Source organism: Acinonyx jubatus, chromosome B2 (assembly GCF_027475565.1).
Source record: "Acinonyx jubatus isolate Ajub_Pintada_27869175 chromosome B2, VMU_Ajub_asm_v1.0, whole genome shotgun sequence".
Classification (NCBI taxonomy): Eukaryota; Metazoa; Chordata; class Mammalia; order Carnivora; family Felidae; genus Acinonyx; species Acinonyx jubatus.
In genome coordinates, this window is record NC_069385.1 from 3,596,035 (window position 1) to 3,610,194 (window position 14,160).

Sequence of the window (14,160 nt, forward strand, 5' to 3'; positions counted from 1 at the left end):
AATATTAATGGTTTAATAATCTGCCTAAGATCAAAAATATTCTCATCGAAAAGTAAACACTATTTTGAGTTTTTTTAATTAAAAAAAGTTGGTTTTTTTTTACATCTATTCATTTTTGAGAGACAGAGAGAGACAGAGCACAAGCGGGGGCGGGGCAGAGAGAGAGGGAGACACAGAATCCGAAGGAGGCTCCGGGCTCTGAGCTGTCAGCACAGAGCCCGACGTGGGGCTCGAACTCATGAAGGGTGAGATCATGACCTGAGCCGAAGTCAGACGCCCAACCGACTGAGTCACCCAGGCGCCCCACACTATTTTGGTTTTTTAAATGTGAAATAATATACTGGTTTTTACTTGTTTTATAACGTAAGGCAATATAAAATTGTACTTTGTTTTATAGTTAATTAGACTGAATTCATAAAAAATTGTAACCTGAAGATCTAGGAATATGAAGGGTAGCTGAAGAAATTGTCTTTTAAATCATCTTTGTCTACTTTCAAGACTGTGCCATCCAGTGGACTGACTTTATATAATAATATTTTCTTACTGAAATTATAATGACCTTTGTTTTTTAGGCTTGACTACAACAATACTGTAAGAATGCATCCCTCACTTAAGTCAAGATTTGTTAACATCAACACTAACAGAAATTTGTAAGCAGTGAGCATGCAGGTGGAAGGTAGGGGAGCAATCATTGAGCACCTACTGTATGATGGCCTTTATTAAAGGTTATGAGTGGTAAGGGTAGCAGGACACTGACTTCAGACTTTAAAACGGAATCGTCGATGCAAATTGTACACGCATTACGTTTCTTAGGAGATTTAATGCAAAATATTCATATGTGCTGATAAAAACACATCAGTTTCAGGAGTCTACCCCGACACAGCTATGGTGGATTAGGGACGAGAAAAATCGAAGGAGGCTTCCCGGAAAGACAAACTTAGAACTTGTAGCGGGGGAGTTGGTGGGTTTGGGAGGTCGTGAGTAGATGCCTGACAGCTGAACTCCATTTTTCACATGCCAGATAATCACTAATAAATTATTTCATTAGAATGCAGAGCATTGTTGGGATGACATATCACACCTGGGGGACATATAAATTGATAATTTACTAGCAATTAAATTGAAAATCGGACTGTAAAACCCACATGTTTCTTTTGGGCGTGCTTATTAGTTATTTTGCTCCGATAACCATGTACTTCTGTAAGTCATAAAATTTAAAATCAAGGTAAATGTGTCAAAGAATGTGTCTTTTTCATAGACTTTATCTGTGTAAGTAGATGAGTTTAATATTTAATCAACCTTTAGTCTCTGTCTTTCTAAAGAAATATTTGAAAAGAAAAAGCAGGTTATTCAATCAGTTGACAATGTGAAGTTTACAGCTGTCAGCACTAGTAACAAAAGTTGTTAAATAAAATGAATTAAGACACTGGCCTGCCTGTTGACCAAAATTTAATGAAATAAAAACCATATTTATTATAAATTTAACTTTCAGGCTACTAAAAGGAGTGGATGGTTATTATAAAGAAATTTCACAGTTTTAGGAGGAAATCATTTAAAAAATACCTTAGGCTCTACCTTGACCCACGTTTTAAGATCCTTTTAAGAACAAATAAATCAAATTAGATGATAAACAGGCAGATACTGAAGGAAGCATAAGGTTTCATTACCAATATAAACTTCTTTCCTGATCATTCTTCTTGGTGAAGGGCAGAGACAAATGCTTTTAACGTCGATCATCATAATTCTGGCAACTTTACTAGCGTTAACTGCCTTCCTAATGTTATTTTAGTTTTTATGTTTTGCAGTAGGCTAGCATTTTCTCAGTTGAAAATGAGGAAGGTTGTTTATTTCACAAAGAGCACTGTGCTGGCGTGAATCCCGTGCCCCTGGAGTTACAACTAATAATTTCAGTCGTGTTTAAATTGCACTGCAATCTGGTAACATTTGGACATGTAACTGCATCGCAGATTTCATGGGGACTATTGGAACGCGGCGCTCACTGAATTTGGGGCCGATGTGTTTATTCATAAAAGGTTTGCAGTACCAAATGTTTAGTGACATCTTTCCCCTTTTCTGATATATCACTAGAGAAGTTCAAAGGGAAGGAAAAGAATGCACCAGAAACACATTCCACAGGTGTTGCAACACCTGAACACAAGGGTGAGTGACAGAGCGTTTACATCCGCGGGTTTGCAATTTACATCTTGGAGTAAACAAGCTTTGCTGAAGAAAGGACACGTGACGCGGTGCCTGCCACACTTGTGTTAACAGAGCCCAACTCCAGCATTAAGTAGGGAGTTACTTAACCCGTGTAATCGATAATCTGTAAACACCTCCTCAGCGTGTTCCTTTTCCGTTGTCATGCTTTGTCATTTTTGATTTGTCCAGGAAATGCGTGCCTTCCAGCAAGCGTTTGGAGGAAAGAAGGACGGAAAATAGAATGAAGTTTGATGCCAGAAAAGGGTTAGAGAAAATACTAAAGTTTGCGTTCTGATTTTAAAAAGACCCAGAGAACAAGTATTTGATGGTTCCCGCCCCGCTTCCCGCGCCCATATGGAGGCTTGTATTCGAATTACTTGTACATTTTCTTATAATGGGAAGGTCACTTTAACCGCTCCAAAAGGCAACAAAAGAAACGTAACCGACGAGAAGAAACGTTTGGCGCGTAAAAGAACGAGCAGCAAACACTTCGAGGAGAAACGCGTGCCCTCGAGCCCTGGGGAGACCCTGCCTGCGAGGCCAAGTCCGCAGCGGGCGCGGAGTCCCGACGCCCACGAGAATCCCGGAGTCCGGGTCTGCGCCTCTCCGATGCGACGGCCCGGAGGCTTCGGCACCAGACCCGGCAGCATTGTTCTAGTTTTTTCTTCGTCGGAAAAAAAGCAAAGGCAGCGGTAAAAATACCCACTCTGCAAGGTAAGAGTCACCAGAATCTTTTTCCTGTTTCGCAAATTTAGGGATTACGATCTAGTGAGAGAGCCAGGGCTTGACGCCCGCTACGGGCAGCGCTCCGCGTGCGCCCCGCGGTTGCTGAAACGCCCACAGCCTTTGCTGGGAGAGGGGAGTCGCATCAAGTCCCAGGCGCCCCACTTGCCCAGTCTGGTGCAAATACAAATATGTCCTTTCCCACTGTGGGTGTCTGGATGGGAGTGGGGAAGAAGCAGGGACTAGGGAAGGATCTGGAGCACGCTTCAAAATAAAAACACCTGGAAGCTGGACGGTCGGAAGAAGCCATGGAAAGCGAGAAACGCCCGGCTGCAGGGCGCACGCCGGGCCCCGGGCCCTGTGTCAGCCACGCGGCCGCACCGCCGCGCACGCCTTGCGCTCAGGTGCCCGCCCTGCCCGTCGTGCAAGTTGGGCTCCGGTGCGCGCGCTCCACTCCTGGGAAGGGGACCTGGTCGAGGGAGTCTGGACAGCCCGTCCCACCGTGGGGCAGCAGGCCTGTCGCCCCCCTGTCGGACCCCGAGTGCATTGGTGACCCCGCGCAGCGCGCCTTCCCGGACGCAGGCACCTGCGCATCAGTGCGCTCGGGCGCTTGAACTTCCCAAACTTCTGGCGGCTTCTAGTTCTGAGCGCCCATTGGGCGGCACATTTCCCGTCGGCAGCAACTGTTTGGATTCGGGCTGGGAAGGAGGGAGCGGGGGTGGGGTGGGTGATGTTGTGCAAAAGAGCCGCAGGTGACGAGGCGGTCCTCAGGGCTTTGGGGTGACGATCTTACAGTGTTTCTTTTTTGAGCCACAGTTTGCCCTGTCCATTCTCTGACCTCACCCGGGGCAAACTGGGCTGTGCACACCAAGTTCGTTCTAAAGCGTGTATCGCAAAGGGAGTCGCGGGGATGAACAGACTTACTAAATCTTAGTTTATGGGAAACACTGTGCGTTGATTTAAACTCCAACCAAACGTCCGAGTTTGAACTCCTCTCCCGGGAGCTCTGAGCCCAGCTCGGTCGGAGCTGCTGGCCAGCCACCAGGAGGGTTCCCTGGCTCGGGCGAGGGGCAGGCCGACGTGGCTCGCCCAGCGGAGCACAGCTGCTGGCGCAGCTGCTGGGCGGCGGATTTAGAACCCGGAACACCAGACCCAGATGTGACGACGCCCCGCAGAGACGCAGGAGCTCCCCCGCCCCCCACCCCAGCCAGGACGCCCGGCGTCCGCAGAGGCCCGCGGGGGTGCGGGGACCCGGCGCCGGGGGACCCAGCGGCGGCGGGGCGCGCTACGTGGGCGCGGGCGCGGGCGGCGGCGGCGTGGGGAGCGCCCGCTCCGCCAGTGGGCGTCTTCTGCAGCCGCCGCCGCCGCCGCCACCTTCTCCACGGGCAGCGGCACTGCGGCGCTTTTCTGCGCTGCTTTCGAGCAGTCGCCGAGGCTGGGCGGCCGGAGCGCGCACAAACCACGCCACGCTTACAGGCAGCGTCTCCGCGGCCCCTCGCCCCGGCCGGGAGCACGCCGATCGCGCGCGCCAGCCGGCCGCCGGGGACTCGCGCCCGGCCCCAGGTCCTCCCGCACCCGGAGCGGGACGCCATGTGAGGACTGGGCCGCGAGGGGCGGCGGAAGACCGGAGAGGAGGACCGGACCCGCGCGCGGGCCGACCGGCCGGGGAGGGCAGGTCCCGCGGGGGCGGAGCCCGCCGAGTCCGGGCCCGCTGCGCGCCCCTCCCGCCGGCGGCCGGCCCCGCCGCGCGGCCCGGGGAGGAGGGCCATGGCCAGCCCCGCGGAGCCGCTCGCTCCCCGCCCCCAGGCCCCCCTGCCGGCGGCCGAGGACGAGCCCGGCCCCGGCCCCGGCAAACTCCGCCCGGAGCCCCGGCGCGGCGCGGCCGGCGGGGGGAGCGCGGCGGGCCCGGGCCCGGCCCCCGAACGGCCTGGCCGCGGCCGGGCCGAGCGAGCCGCGCCCCCGCGCCCGCCCCCCTCCTCCGCAGGCCGCGCCGGCCCCGCCGGGGGCCCGGGCGCCCCGTGTGCGCGCGGCGGCGGCGGCGGCTGGGTCTCGGCCCGCGCTCCCTTCGCGCTCGCCCTCTCCTCCCCTGTCCCCTCCTCCTCCTCCTCCTCCTCCTCTCCATCTTCCTTTTACTTCTGGCCGCCGCCCCCCCCGCCCCCTCCTTCTCTTCTCCCCTCCTCATCTGCCTTTCACCTCCCCGTGCGTCTCCCAGGAAGGGAGGGCGCGGCGGCGGCGGCGGCTGGAGGAGGCGGCGGCGATGCTGGCGGCGGCGGAGCCCCGGCGGCAGCTCGCTTGAGCGTCCCTCCCGGCGGCAGTCCCCGCGGCGGCGGGCGGCGGCGGCTCTTCCTCTGCTCCGCGCTTCAGGGTTTGCTGCTCCCGGCCCGCGCCGGGCTCCGGCTCCCGCTCGGCCCGGCCGCCCGCCGCGCGGGCTCCCCCGGCTTCCCGGGCGCCGGCGGGGGCTGCCCCGGCCCCAGCCCAGGCGGCGGCGGCCGAACCCCGCGGCGGCCCCGAGGCGCCGGCTTCGCCCTCGCCGCCGCGTCGCCCCTGCTCTTCGGCTCCGACATGGAAGATGGACCTTCTAATAACGCGAGCTGCTTCCGAAGGTTGACGGAGTGTTTCCTGAGCCCCAGTAAGTGCCGGGCTCCTCGTTCCCCGCGGCCGGGGTTGGGGGGGGGGCACTGGGCGCCCAGCGGGCTTCGCGGGGGGCTCGGGGCGCGTTGGTGGCGCGCGGGAGCGTCCGTCCGCGCCGGGACGCCCGGGTTTCCCAGGCTCCGCGCGCTTACCGGGGGGTGGGGTGGGGTGGGGTGGGGGGGGGGGACGACGGATGACCGGGCAGGGCGGCGGACGCCGCGCGGTGAGAGCGGGACCCGCCGCCGGCCTCGGGTACCCCGGTGCTGTTTGTGGCCACACTTGCCTGGCACGTCGTCCTGGTCTCTACTCCGTGACCCCTTACGCCGGGCTCCTCTCTCCTTAGCCTGGGACCGGTGGGCTTGCGCTTGGGGGGTCCCGCCCGCTGGGTCCCCGGGCCGAGGGAGGGCAGGCCGGGACCCCGAGCTCCGCGCTCCCCAAGGTGAAGGCAGTCGCGGTCCCCCGGGGTCGGTGTGGGCGCGGGGGCCGCTTCCCCCCTCCCCGCCCCCCTGCAGTGACCCTGTTCCGGGGCCTGGACTAGCAGAGTGAAACGGGTGCACCTTCGCCCAGAGTCCACTTTGTCTCGATCCTGGGCTTGAGCTGGTGCTTGGGCTGCTGAGGCAAGGACAATGGGGCGTCAGGGTGGAGGAGAAAGGCGCCGCCGGTTCGGACCCCCGGGCCGAGCGCGGCCGCCCCGCCTCCCCGGCCCCGGGTGCGGGGCTGAGAGCGCGCGGGAGCAGGGGTGGTGGAAGGCGTGTCGCGGGGGAGGGGGGCAAGGCTGAGCAGAATAGTCAAGGCAGAGGTTTGCTAGAAGGCAGGAGGCGGGAGATGCCGAGGGAAGAGACACCCGGTGCGCGGAAGGGGGGATCGCCGTTGTCGCGGATGGAGGGCGAGCAAGGTGAGGGCCGGAGACCCGCGGCCGGGAGTGGGGGACGGCGGGAGGTCGCGCCCGCGGGGCACCGGGCGACTCCGGCCCCGGCCGGGGTGGGCGCGGGTTTTCCCGGCCCTCAGCGCGGGGCCCGGGCGCCACCGTCCACCGCGTGCGCACCCGAGCCTTTGTCTGCTGCTCGCTAGGGAACCGCGTTTCCGCGGCGCCTGCTCTCGGCACACTCTCCAGGGTCGCCGTTTTGGCTTCTGGCTCCCGTCTGCCGCTTGTTCCCCAGCCCCGGCCAGTCTTCGCCTCCGGGCACTTGGGGTCCAGCCCTACCTCGCTGCCGGCACTTGTCTGGGTTCGCTGCCCGCCTGAGCGCCCCTGGGGTGCAGACCCTGGGCCTGCGAGCGGGTCCTGCGCGGGCCCAGCAGCCCCCAGCGATCCCGCCTCCCGGGCGCGGGCGGAACCACCGCGGCCGCGTGGCCCAGTGGCCTCTCGCGCCGCGCGCGCCTCGGCCACCGGCTGCCGGCGGCCGTCTCTGCTACTTGCCGGCGGACCTGATAGGACGCCGGACGTGGGCCTTGCACTCCCCCCCCCCCCCGTCCCCGACCCCTCTAGCAGGCGTCTCCCCTTGTCTGACGTGCAGCTCCCCAGCTCCTCCAGCCCCCCCCACCCGCGGGTCGTGGTTGACTCTTAGATGCTCAGTTGGGGAGGGACGTGGTCTGGGCACGAGGGGCCGGGCCTGCTGCCCTTAGTTGCGGGCATTTTTTCTTACTGAAACGGACAACGATTTGCCCCGAATTTTCGGTGGGGTGAGCTCCCAAGGAGCTCTGAAGTGCGTTGGGTAAGCCGTGGGCCTGGGACTGGGGTTCCTGTCTGTCCCCTTCCACCTGCACTGTGCGTTCTACATAAACATCTGCTTCTCACGTTTGGTAGCTGGAGTGTGTTGGGGCGGGGGGGGGGGGGGGGGGGGAAGGGAAGGTTACCTCCATTCACCTGGGATGAACACTGTTTTGGGGGAGAGGGGAGCAGTAAGAAGATGGGGGCAGGCACTTAGATGGAACCGAGTTCTCGAAAATGTTGAGGTTTCTGTTTGTATGTTGCCCCTTACTGCAGTTTGTTACTTTGGGGTGGGGGCATTTGCCAGGGATGTCTGGGGTGGGATAAAGATGAACAGTTCAGGCTGGCTGGGGCTGTCCTAGGGGGACCCAGCAGGCTTCCCCTTTGGAAGGACAGGGGACCTAGAGAAGAAAGCCATCAGGAGGGACCCACTCTGCCAAAAGTTCCGGCTGGGAGAGGACCGCGGATAAACACACTCAAGAGTTGCTGGGATTTTGTCTTTGTGTATCTGTTTCCTTTCCCCTGACCAAGTCAGCGAGGAGCAGCCTGGGGTTTAAGTAAGAACAGGAGGCTATAAAAGGCTTCTCTGGGACATTACCTGGGTCGTGAGTATGAAGGGGCTGCTCTTAAGCAAAATCTCTTATTAGACCTGCCTCAGGCAGAAATGGGACGAGGTGGAGGGATGCCCAAAGGTCGGTGGCCGGTTTCTGCTCTGCTGCTTGTGGGGTCTTTGTTTCTGTCTCACTACAGGATAAACCACACCTGTCGGAACTGCCGAGTACTGAAATCTCGGTAGACTTTTTTGATGTTTGTCGGTAAAAATGAGCCTTTTTGAAAAAAAAATTCTGGATTCTCTAAGAATGTAAAAATGCGCAAACGTATACAGGTGTGCCTTAATTGTTGCGTGCGTATTCCCTTTATTCCCTTTCCGGTTGGTCTCTCCTGGGTCTGACAGTCAAGTTGTCACGTAAAGGCTGCTGTGTCCAATTACTGTTCCTAGGAATGCCGGTTTCATTTCCGTCATTGACAAAAAGCAAGTCGTGTTTGGAAGTTTGATATCCTGGTTCCGCTCCTGTCCGTTTTGGCTGTGCGTTTCGGTTCCCGCTGACTCACTGGTTCAGTCAGTGAATGCACGGAGCAAGTGCTTATTCAAGCCTACTGCCGGTTGCCAGGGACTGCCCTGGCCCTGCCGTGCCTGCGAGGAGCCTCCTGGAAGCAGGTGTAGCATTGATGCCCAGCTCTAGAAGGTCAGTGGTCACAGGCCACCCTCATCAAGCCATGCCCGACTCTCCCCCTCCCCCCTCGTCAGCCAACTACCTTCACATGTTGACCTCTGACCTTGCCCTCAGGCTCCGGGCTGAAGCCCGTCACTGCTTGGAAAGTTGTTGGCTGGAATAGAACAGAATCTGCACCTGGAGAATCCAGATTCTCCCAGAGAGAATGGAGAAGTCCACTTTGCCGGTGTGTGTGTGTGTGTGTGTGTGTGTGTGTGTGTGTGCGCGCGCGCGCGCGCGCAGAGGAGAGCTAAAAAGTCATGCTGCGATAGACCAGTATAAGCTGCAGTTTTCTGGAAAATACGGCTCCCCTTGCCTGCATTCGGTGCTGTGGTGGAAGGTGCGGGAGATATCCCTAGGGGGACAAGACTTGAGGACGTTCAGAAGTCGGCAAGTCTCCCTCACAGATGCCCCTGTCTCTACAGCCGGGCCACTGCGAATGGTGCAGAGCTGTAGGAAGAGGAAGGTGCTGGCTGGTCAAAGAGGGGACGGAGGGAGCAAGGAAAATGACACGGCAGGTTTGTGCATGCACTCCACACACGCGTCTCGGAGGTCAAGTCCGCTAACAGGCAGCCAGCAGGTAAATATTGAGCCCCTACTGGGTGCAGGTTGTTGGCGAGAGATGAAAATAATGAGGACTGTTCCTTCAGAGGACTTGAAATACAGATCTGGATACGTCCCAAGACAACCAGCAAGGCAGAGTTGTGAATTTTTCCTGCCAGGCCAGGGTGCAGGTCATGGCAGAACTCTGTCCCTGGAGACGACAGGGTCTGTTCTGGCCGGAGCACATAGAAGGGCTTAAAAGCCCCGGGGCCGAGCTGTTTAAACGGTGGGGAACTGTGTTGGCTCGTTAATTTAAATTTCGCAGCACTCCTTTTTTAGTTTCAAACGACCTACGTGAACAAAGACAATCCCTGCAAATCTAAGTGAGAGGCAGTGGAAACAGTAGAAGACCGCGTCTTCCGTCAGTCTGGAGCCTTAACCTCAGATAATTTTACGCATCAACCTTTTTTGTATCCCTCAGGAAAAGACATGCATTTCAATAAGATGAGTAAGCCCTGGCAATGTAACAACGTGGTGACTGTAGTTGATAATACAGTGTTGCGGATTTGAAAGTTGCTAAGAATGTGGATCTCAAGGGGCGCCTGGGTGGCTCAGTCGGTCATGAGTTCGAGCCCCGGGTCGGGCTCTGTGCTGACAGCTCGGAGCCTGGAGGCTGCTTTGGATTCTGTGTGTGTATCTCTCTGCCCCTCCCCTGCTCTTTCTCTCCTTGTCTCTCAAAAAAAAAAAAAAAAATGAATAGACATTAAAAAAAAATTAAAAAGGAAATAAAGAATGTGGATCTCAAAAGTCCTTCCTTATCACAAGGAAAAAAAATGCACTGCACTAGATAATTAAGCAAATGTTAGGACTTTGTTTACTGTGAAAGCAGGTGAAACCTGGTGTGACAAGCATTTCATCAATTAATACATGGTTAATTTTTGTTTGTGTAAAAACAGTTCTTGCCATCTGAGAGAGAAAGAAAAAAAACATTTTCATGAAAAAGGAATATTTTTCCCTTAAAAGGAAAGCTCTTAGTTGTGATTCAAAACATTTTAATTTCCTTTTAAAATGTAAATCAGGCTCCCCCAGCTGATCTAAATTGGTGTAAGGGAAAACCCCCTAGTGACAGAGCAGCTCGAGATCTTACTGAGGAAACACGATGCCTAGCACTCTGATTTGATTTGTAGCATTTACCGCTTTCTGGAATTCTCTTGCTCATTTACTGCCTTGCTTGTTTATTATTGCCTGTCCTTCCAGTGCAGAAAGCAAGCTTGGTGAGAGCCTCAGGCAGGACCTCGGCTCTCTTGGTTGTATCCCGAGACCAGGAGCGGCTGACGTACCTATCGAAGGCGCTCGCGTATTTATTTTGGAAATTCAAAGGTGAAAAAACCCAAAAAACAACATGGTGCTTGTGTAGAAGGAGCTTAGAAATTGAAGGCCACTCATTGAAAACTGACTTGGCCTTGGCCTCTGTCCTAGGGTGCCAGGAATCCGCCGTGTGTGAGACAGAGTCTTTGCTCTCGGGAGCACACGGCTCGCAGGAGGGACAGGCAGGGCTTGCGCACATGGTCACTGCCTGGCAGAGGCAGGACAGGATGTCCTGGGGACGGAGGGCTGAGCGCTTTCCGATTGGAGGGCCCTGAAAAGATCTCACCAAGGAGCCAGCAGGGGTCTGAGGCGGCGGGGTGCTTCCAGCCAGGGTCCCTGTGCAACGGTGGCCTTGGGGCGTGGGGGAGCGAAGCCTTGGGGACCCAAGCCGAGGGCCCCATCCAGAGGCTGCTGTCAGAAAACAGCTCGGGGTGAGGCATGGGGAGGGGGTGGTGAGGAGAGACGATTCTCCTGGGTTGACACTCGAGATGTCCTGCTTCTCCTTTAGCGTGAACCTCTCTGAAAGACCACACGCCGAGAGGAGAGGTAAGAGGCAGGGAGACGCCACGTCCTGTGGTTCCACTGGGCTTCTGTGTGACCAGGGTCGGGGGGCTGGTGTCCTCTGCCAGTGAGGTCAGGCTGGAGGCCGAAGGGAGACTAGGAGCATGCACCTGGAACAGAAGCCATAGGGACTGGGTAAGGCAGATGGTTCCATTCTGGATTGGGAAGGGGTGTGTGTGTGAGAGAGTGAGTGAGTTTGGGGTTGGTGCTGGTGGTGGGTCCTTGCCCAGAGAAAAGGAAGAAACGAACAGGAAGCATCAGAATCGCCAACCTGCTCTTGGGTAAGCGCTGTGGTTGGTGATGGGGGTTTCTGACCGTAGGGTGCCTGCACTCTGTGGTGTAGACGCCAACCGATCAAGCACGCAAAGGAAAGAAACCCCGTTGAGCATCAGAAGTGCCGAATATCACCAGAGCTACGCGTTAGGTTAAAATCCAGAGTTGCCGGGGTGGCTCCTCTAGTTCACGTGGCCTGTGGCGGTCTCTCTGGGGAGGGGACCTTCACCTGGGCTCTGAGCGGCCGGTGCGGCCAGGCGTGCGGTGTCCCAGGCAGAGGGAGGGGCAGGTTAGAGGACAGAATGAGGCGCAGGGGCACCCAGCAGAGCAGCGGAGCGGACGGAGCCCACGGGCCAGCGTGGGGCTTCGCAAGTTGGGGGGAAGTTGCACGTGGCTGCACCAGCAGGGGAAGGTCCTGGAAGGTTTTGAGCCGGGGGGGTTGTGTGCTCTGATCTAAGAAGCCCGTTCTAGCTGTGGTCTGGTGAGTGAACGGAGGGGCTGTGGGGGAGACGGAGCGCATGTGGACCACTGTGGTGGGTAGGACAGGAGACGGGGGTGGGGGGTGACAGCTTGGAGCTGGAATGTGGCTTCGGGAGGCGCTGGGAGGCAGAGTGAGCCGGGCGAGCGGTGGGACGGGTGTGTGGACAGAGGGAAAAGGAAGGGGCAGTCAGGACGGCCAGGGAGCGGGCGTTGTGTTCGGCAGCCTTAAGTCCGAGGTGCCTACGGCACCACTTAGTGGAGACGCTAAGAAGGCAGCTGGTGAGTAAAGTCTGGCAGTCGGAGGGTGGGTGCCTGGATGGAGGCTGGGAGCAGAGAGTGGTCCTGGTGCTTACAGTCACGGGGTTGGCCCCCAGGGTGAGGGCGGCCGTGGCCCCAGTGCGAGCGTGGCCCCGGGGTCCCTGTGCAGGGGTGGCCTGGGGCCCCAGTGCGAGCGTGGCCCTGGTGTCCTTGTGCGAGGGTGACTTGGGGCTCCAGTGCAAGCGTGGCCCCGAGGTCCCTGTGCGAGGGTGGCCGTGGCCCCAGTGCAAGCGTGGCCCTAGGGTCCCTGTGTGAGGGTGGCCCGGGGACTCCAGTGTGAGTGTGGCCCCAGGGGTCCCTGTGCAGAGGTGACCCAGGGGCTCCAGTGCGAGCGTGGCCCCGGAGTCCCTGTGCGAGGGTGGCCGTGGCCCCAGTGCAAGCATGGTCCTGGGGTCCTTGTGCAGGGGTGGCCTGGGGCTCCAGTGCGAGCGTGGCCCTGGTGTCCTTGTGCAGGGGTGAGCTGGGGGCTCCAGTGTGAGTGTGGCCCTGGGGTCCCTGTGCAGGGGTGACCTGGGGGCTCCAGTGTGAGCGTGGCCCCGGGGTCCCTGTGCAAGGGTGGCCTGGGGGCTCCAGTGAGAGCGTGGCCCCGGGGTCCCTGTGCAGGGGTGACCTGGGGGCTCCAGTGTGAGTGTGGCCCCGGGGTCCCTGTGCAAGGGTGGCCTGGGAGCTCCAGCGAGAGCGTGGTCCTGGGGTCCCTGTGCAAGGGTGGCCTGGGAGCTCCAGTGAGAGCGTGGCCCCGGGGTCCCTGTGCAAGGGTGGCCTGGGGGTTCCGGTGCTAGCATGGCCCCGGGGGGTCCCTGTGCAGGGGTGACCTGGGGGCTCCAGTGCGAGTGTGGCCCCGGGGTCCCTGTGCGAGTGTGGCCCCGGGGGTCCCTGTGCAAGGGTGGCCCGAGGGTTCCAGTGCGAGCATGGCCCCAGGGTCCCTGTGCAAGGGTGGCCTGGGCCTCCAGTGCGAGCATGGCCCCGGGGGGCCCTGTGCAGGGGTGACCTGGGGGCTCCAGTGTGAGTGTGGCCCCGGGGTCTCTGTGCGAGTGTGGCCCCGGGGGTCCCTGTGCAAGGGTGGCCCGGGGGTTCCAGTGCGAGCATGGCCTTGGGGGGCCCTGTGCAAGGGTGGCCTGGGGTCCAGTGCGAGCATGGCCTTGGGGGGCCCTGTGCAAGGGTGACCTGGGGGCTCCAGTGCGTGTGTGGCCCCGGGGTCCCTGTGCACCGTGAGGTCCTGCTGGCAGAGCTTGGAGGAGTCCAGCCCAGACGGCTGTAGGTCGCTGTGGCTTCCCCCGTAGGGGGTGTGGAATGACACGGTGGCCGTTGTGAATGGTGACCTGCTGTGACCCCTGGGAGCCAAAGACACAGAAGACTGTGTCCCAGGAGCAGAAGGAAGAGCCATGGGAGGCCGGAGTGGGGGTTGAGGCAGAGAGGAGGAGAAACGTATCAGAATCGGCCCCACCCGCGTGGGAAGGGGCCACCTGAGAAGTCAGATGCCCCCGAGGTCAAGTACGTGAGCACAGCCCCGGGGGGGCAGACACGGAGGCCCGTTTTTGGGGGGTGAAGAGTCCGCGGAGACGAAGGCACAGGGCCCTCAAAGTCCTGTGGGCAGGAAAGGGGAGAGCGAGCCCCCTGGCCTCAGGCTCACCCCGGCCGGGAGCAGAGAGCTGGCTTTTCTGCAGGTGGGACGGACGCGACAACGTTACTGCCGAGGTGTTTGAAGAAAGGAGAAGGAAGCGGGACACTGGCAGCGGCCTCTTCCCAGGTCGAGAGCCGCGGGAGGAGGGGTGGGTGCCGCGGGGCGTCAGGTGCGGGGGGGGGGGGGGGGGGGGAGGGGCGGGAAACCGACAGGAGATGAGCCGCCCACGTCGGCCGGCGGGAGGGTCCCCGCGGGGCCCCTGTGGGGGCAGTAGCTGGACAGTCCGCCCGGGAGGGGGTGACGAGAGCTGTTTAGGAGGAAGGTCCTGGGACTCCCGCTGGCCCAGTGACCACGTGCGGAGAGAATTGCAGGAGTAAATGCACACGCTGGGTCCAGGCGCAAATACGCGGAACTACGAAGTGTGGACACTTTGGAGCTCTCAGTGCAAGTCCTGATGACGA

The 14,160-nt window shown here is 59.0% G+C and overlaps 1 protein-coding gene across 5 annotated transcripts in view; it reads left to right on the top strand.

Annotated features, from left to right (window-relative positions):
* The window catches only part of PDE10A (phosphodiesterase 10A), a 608,599-nt gene that overhangs the window by 303,192 nt on the left and 291,247 nt on the right, over positions 1-14,160 (top strand). Inside the window, exon 1 of one of the 5 annotated variants that reach the window (XM_053221999.1) lies at positions 4,675-5,551. The exons of the other annotated variants lie outside the window; for them this stretch is intronic. Within the exon in view, the coding sequence (XP_053077974.1) occupies positions 4,690-5,551 (862 nt within the window). The 5' untranslated portion in view covers positions 4,675-4,689. Of the gene's footprint in view, positions 1-4,674; positions 5,552-14,160 lie in introns of those variants that run through there. 5 annotated transcript variants of the gene reach the window in all.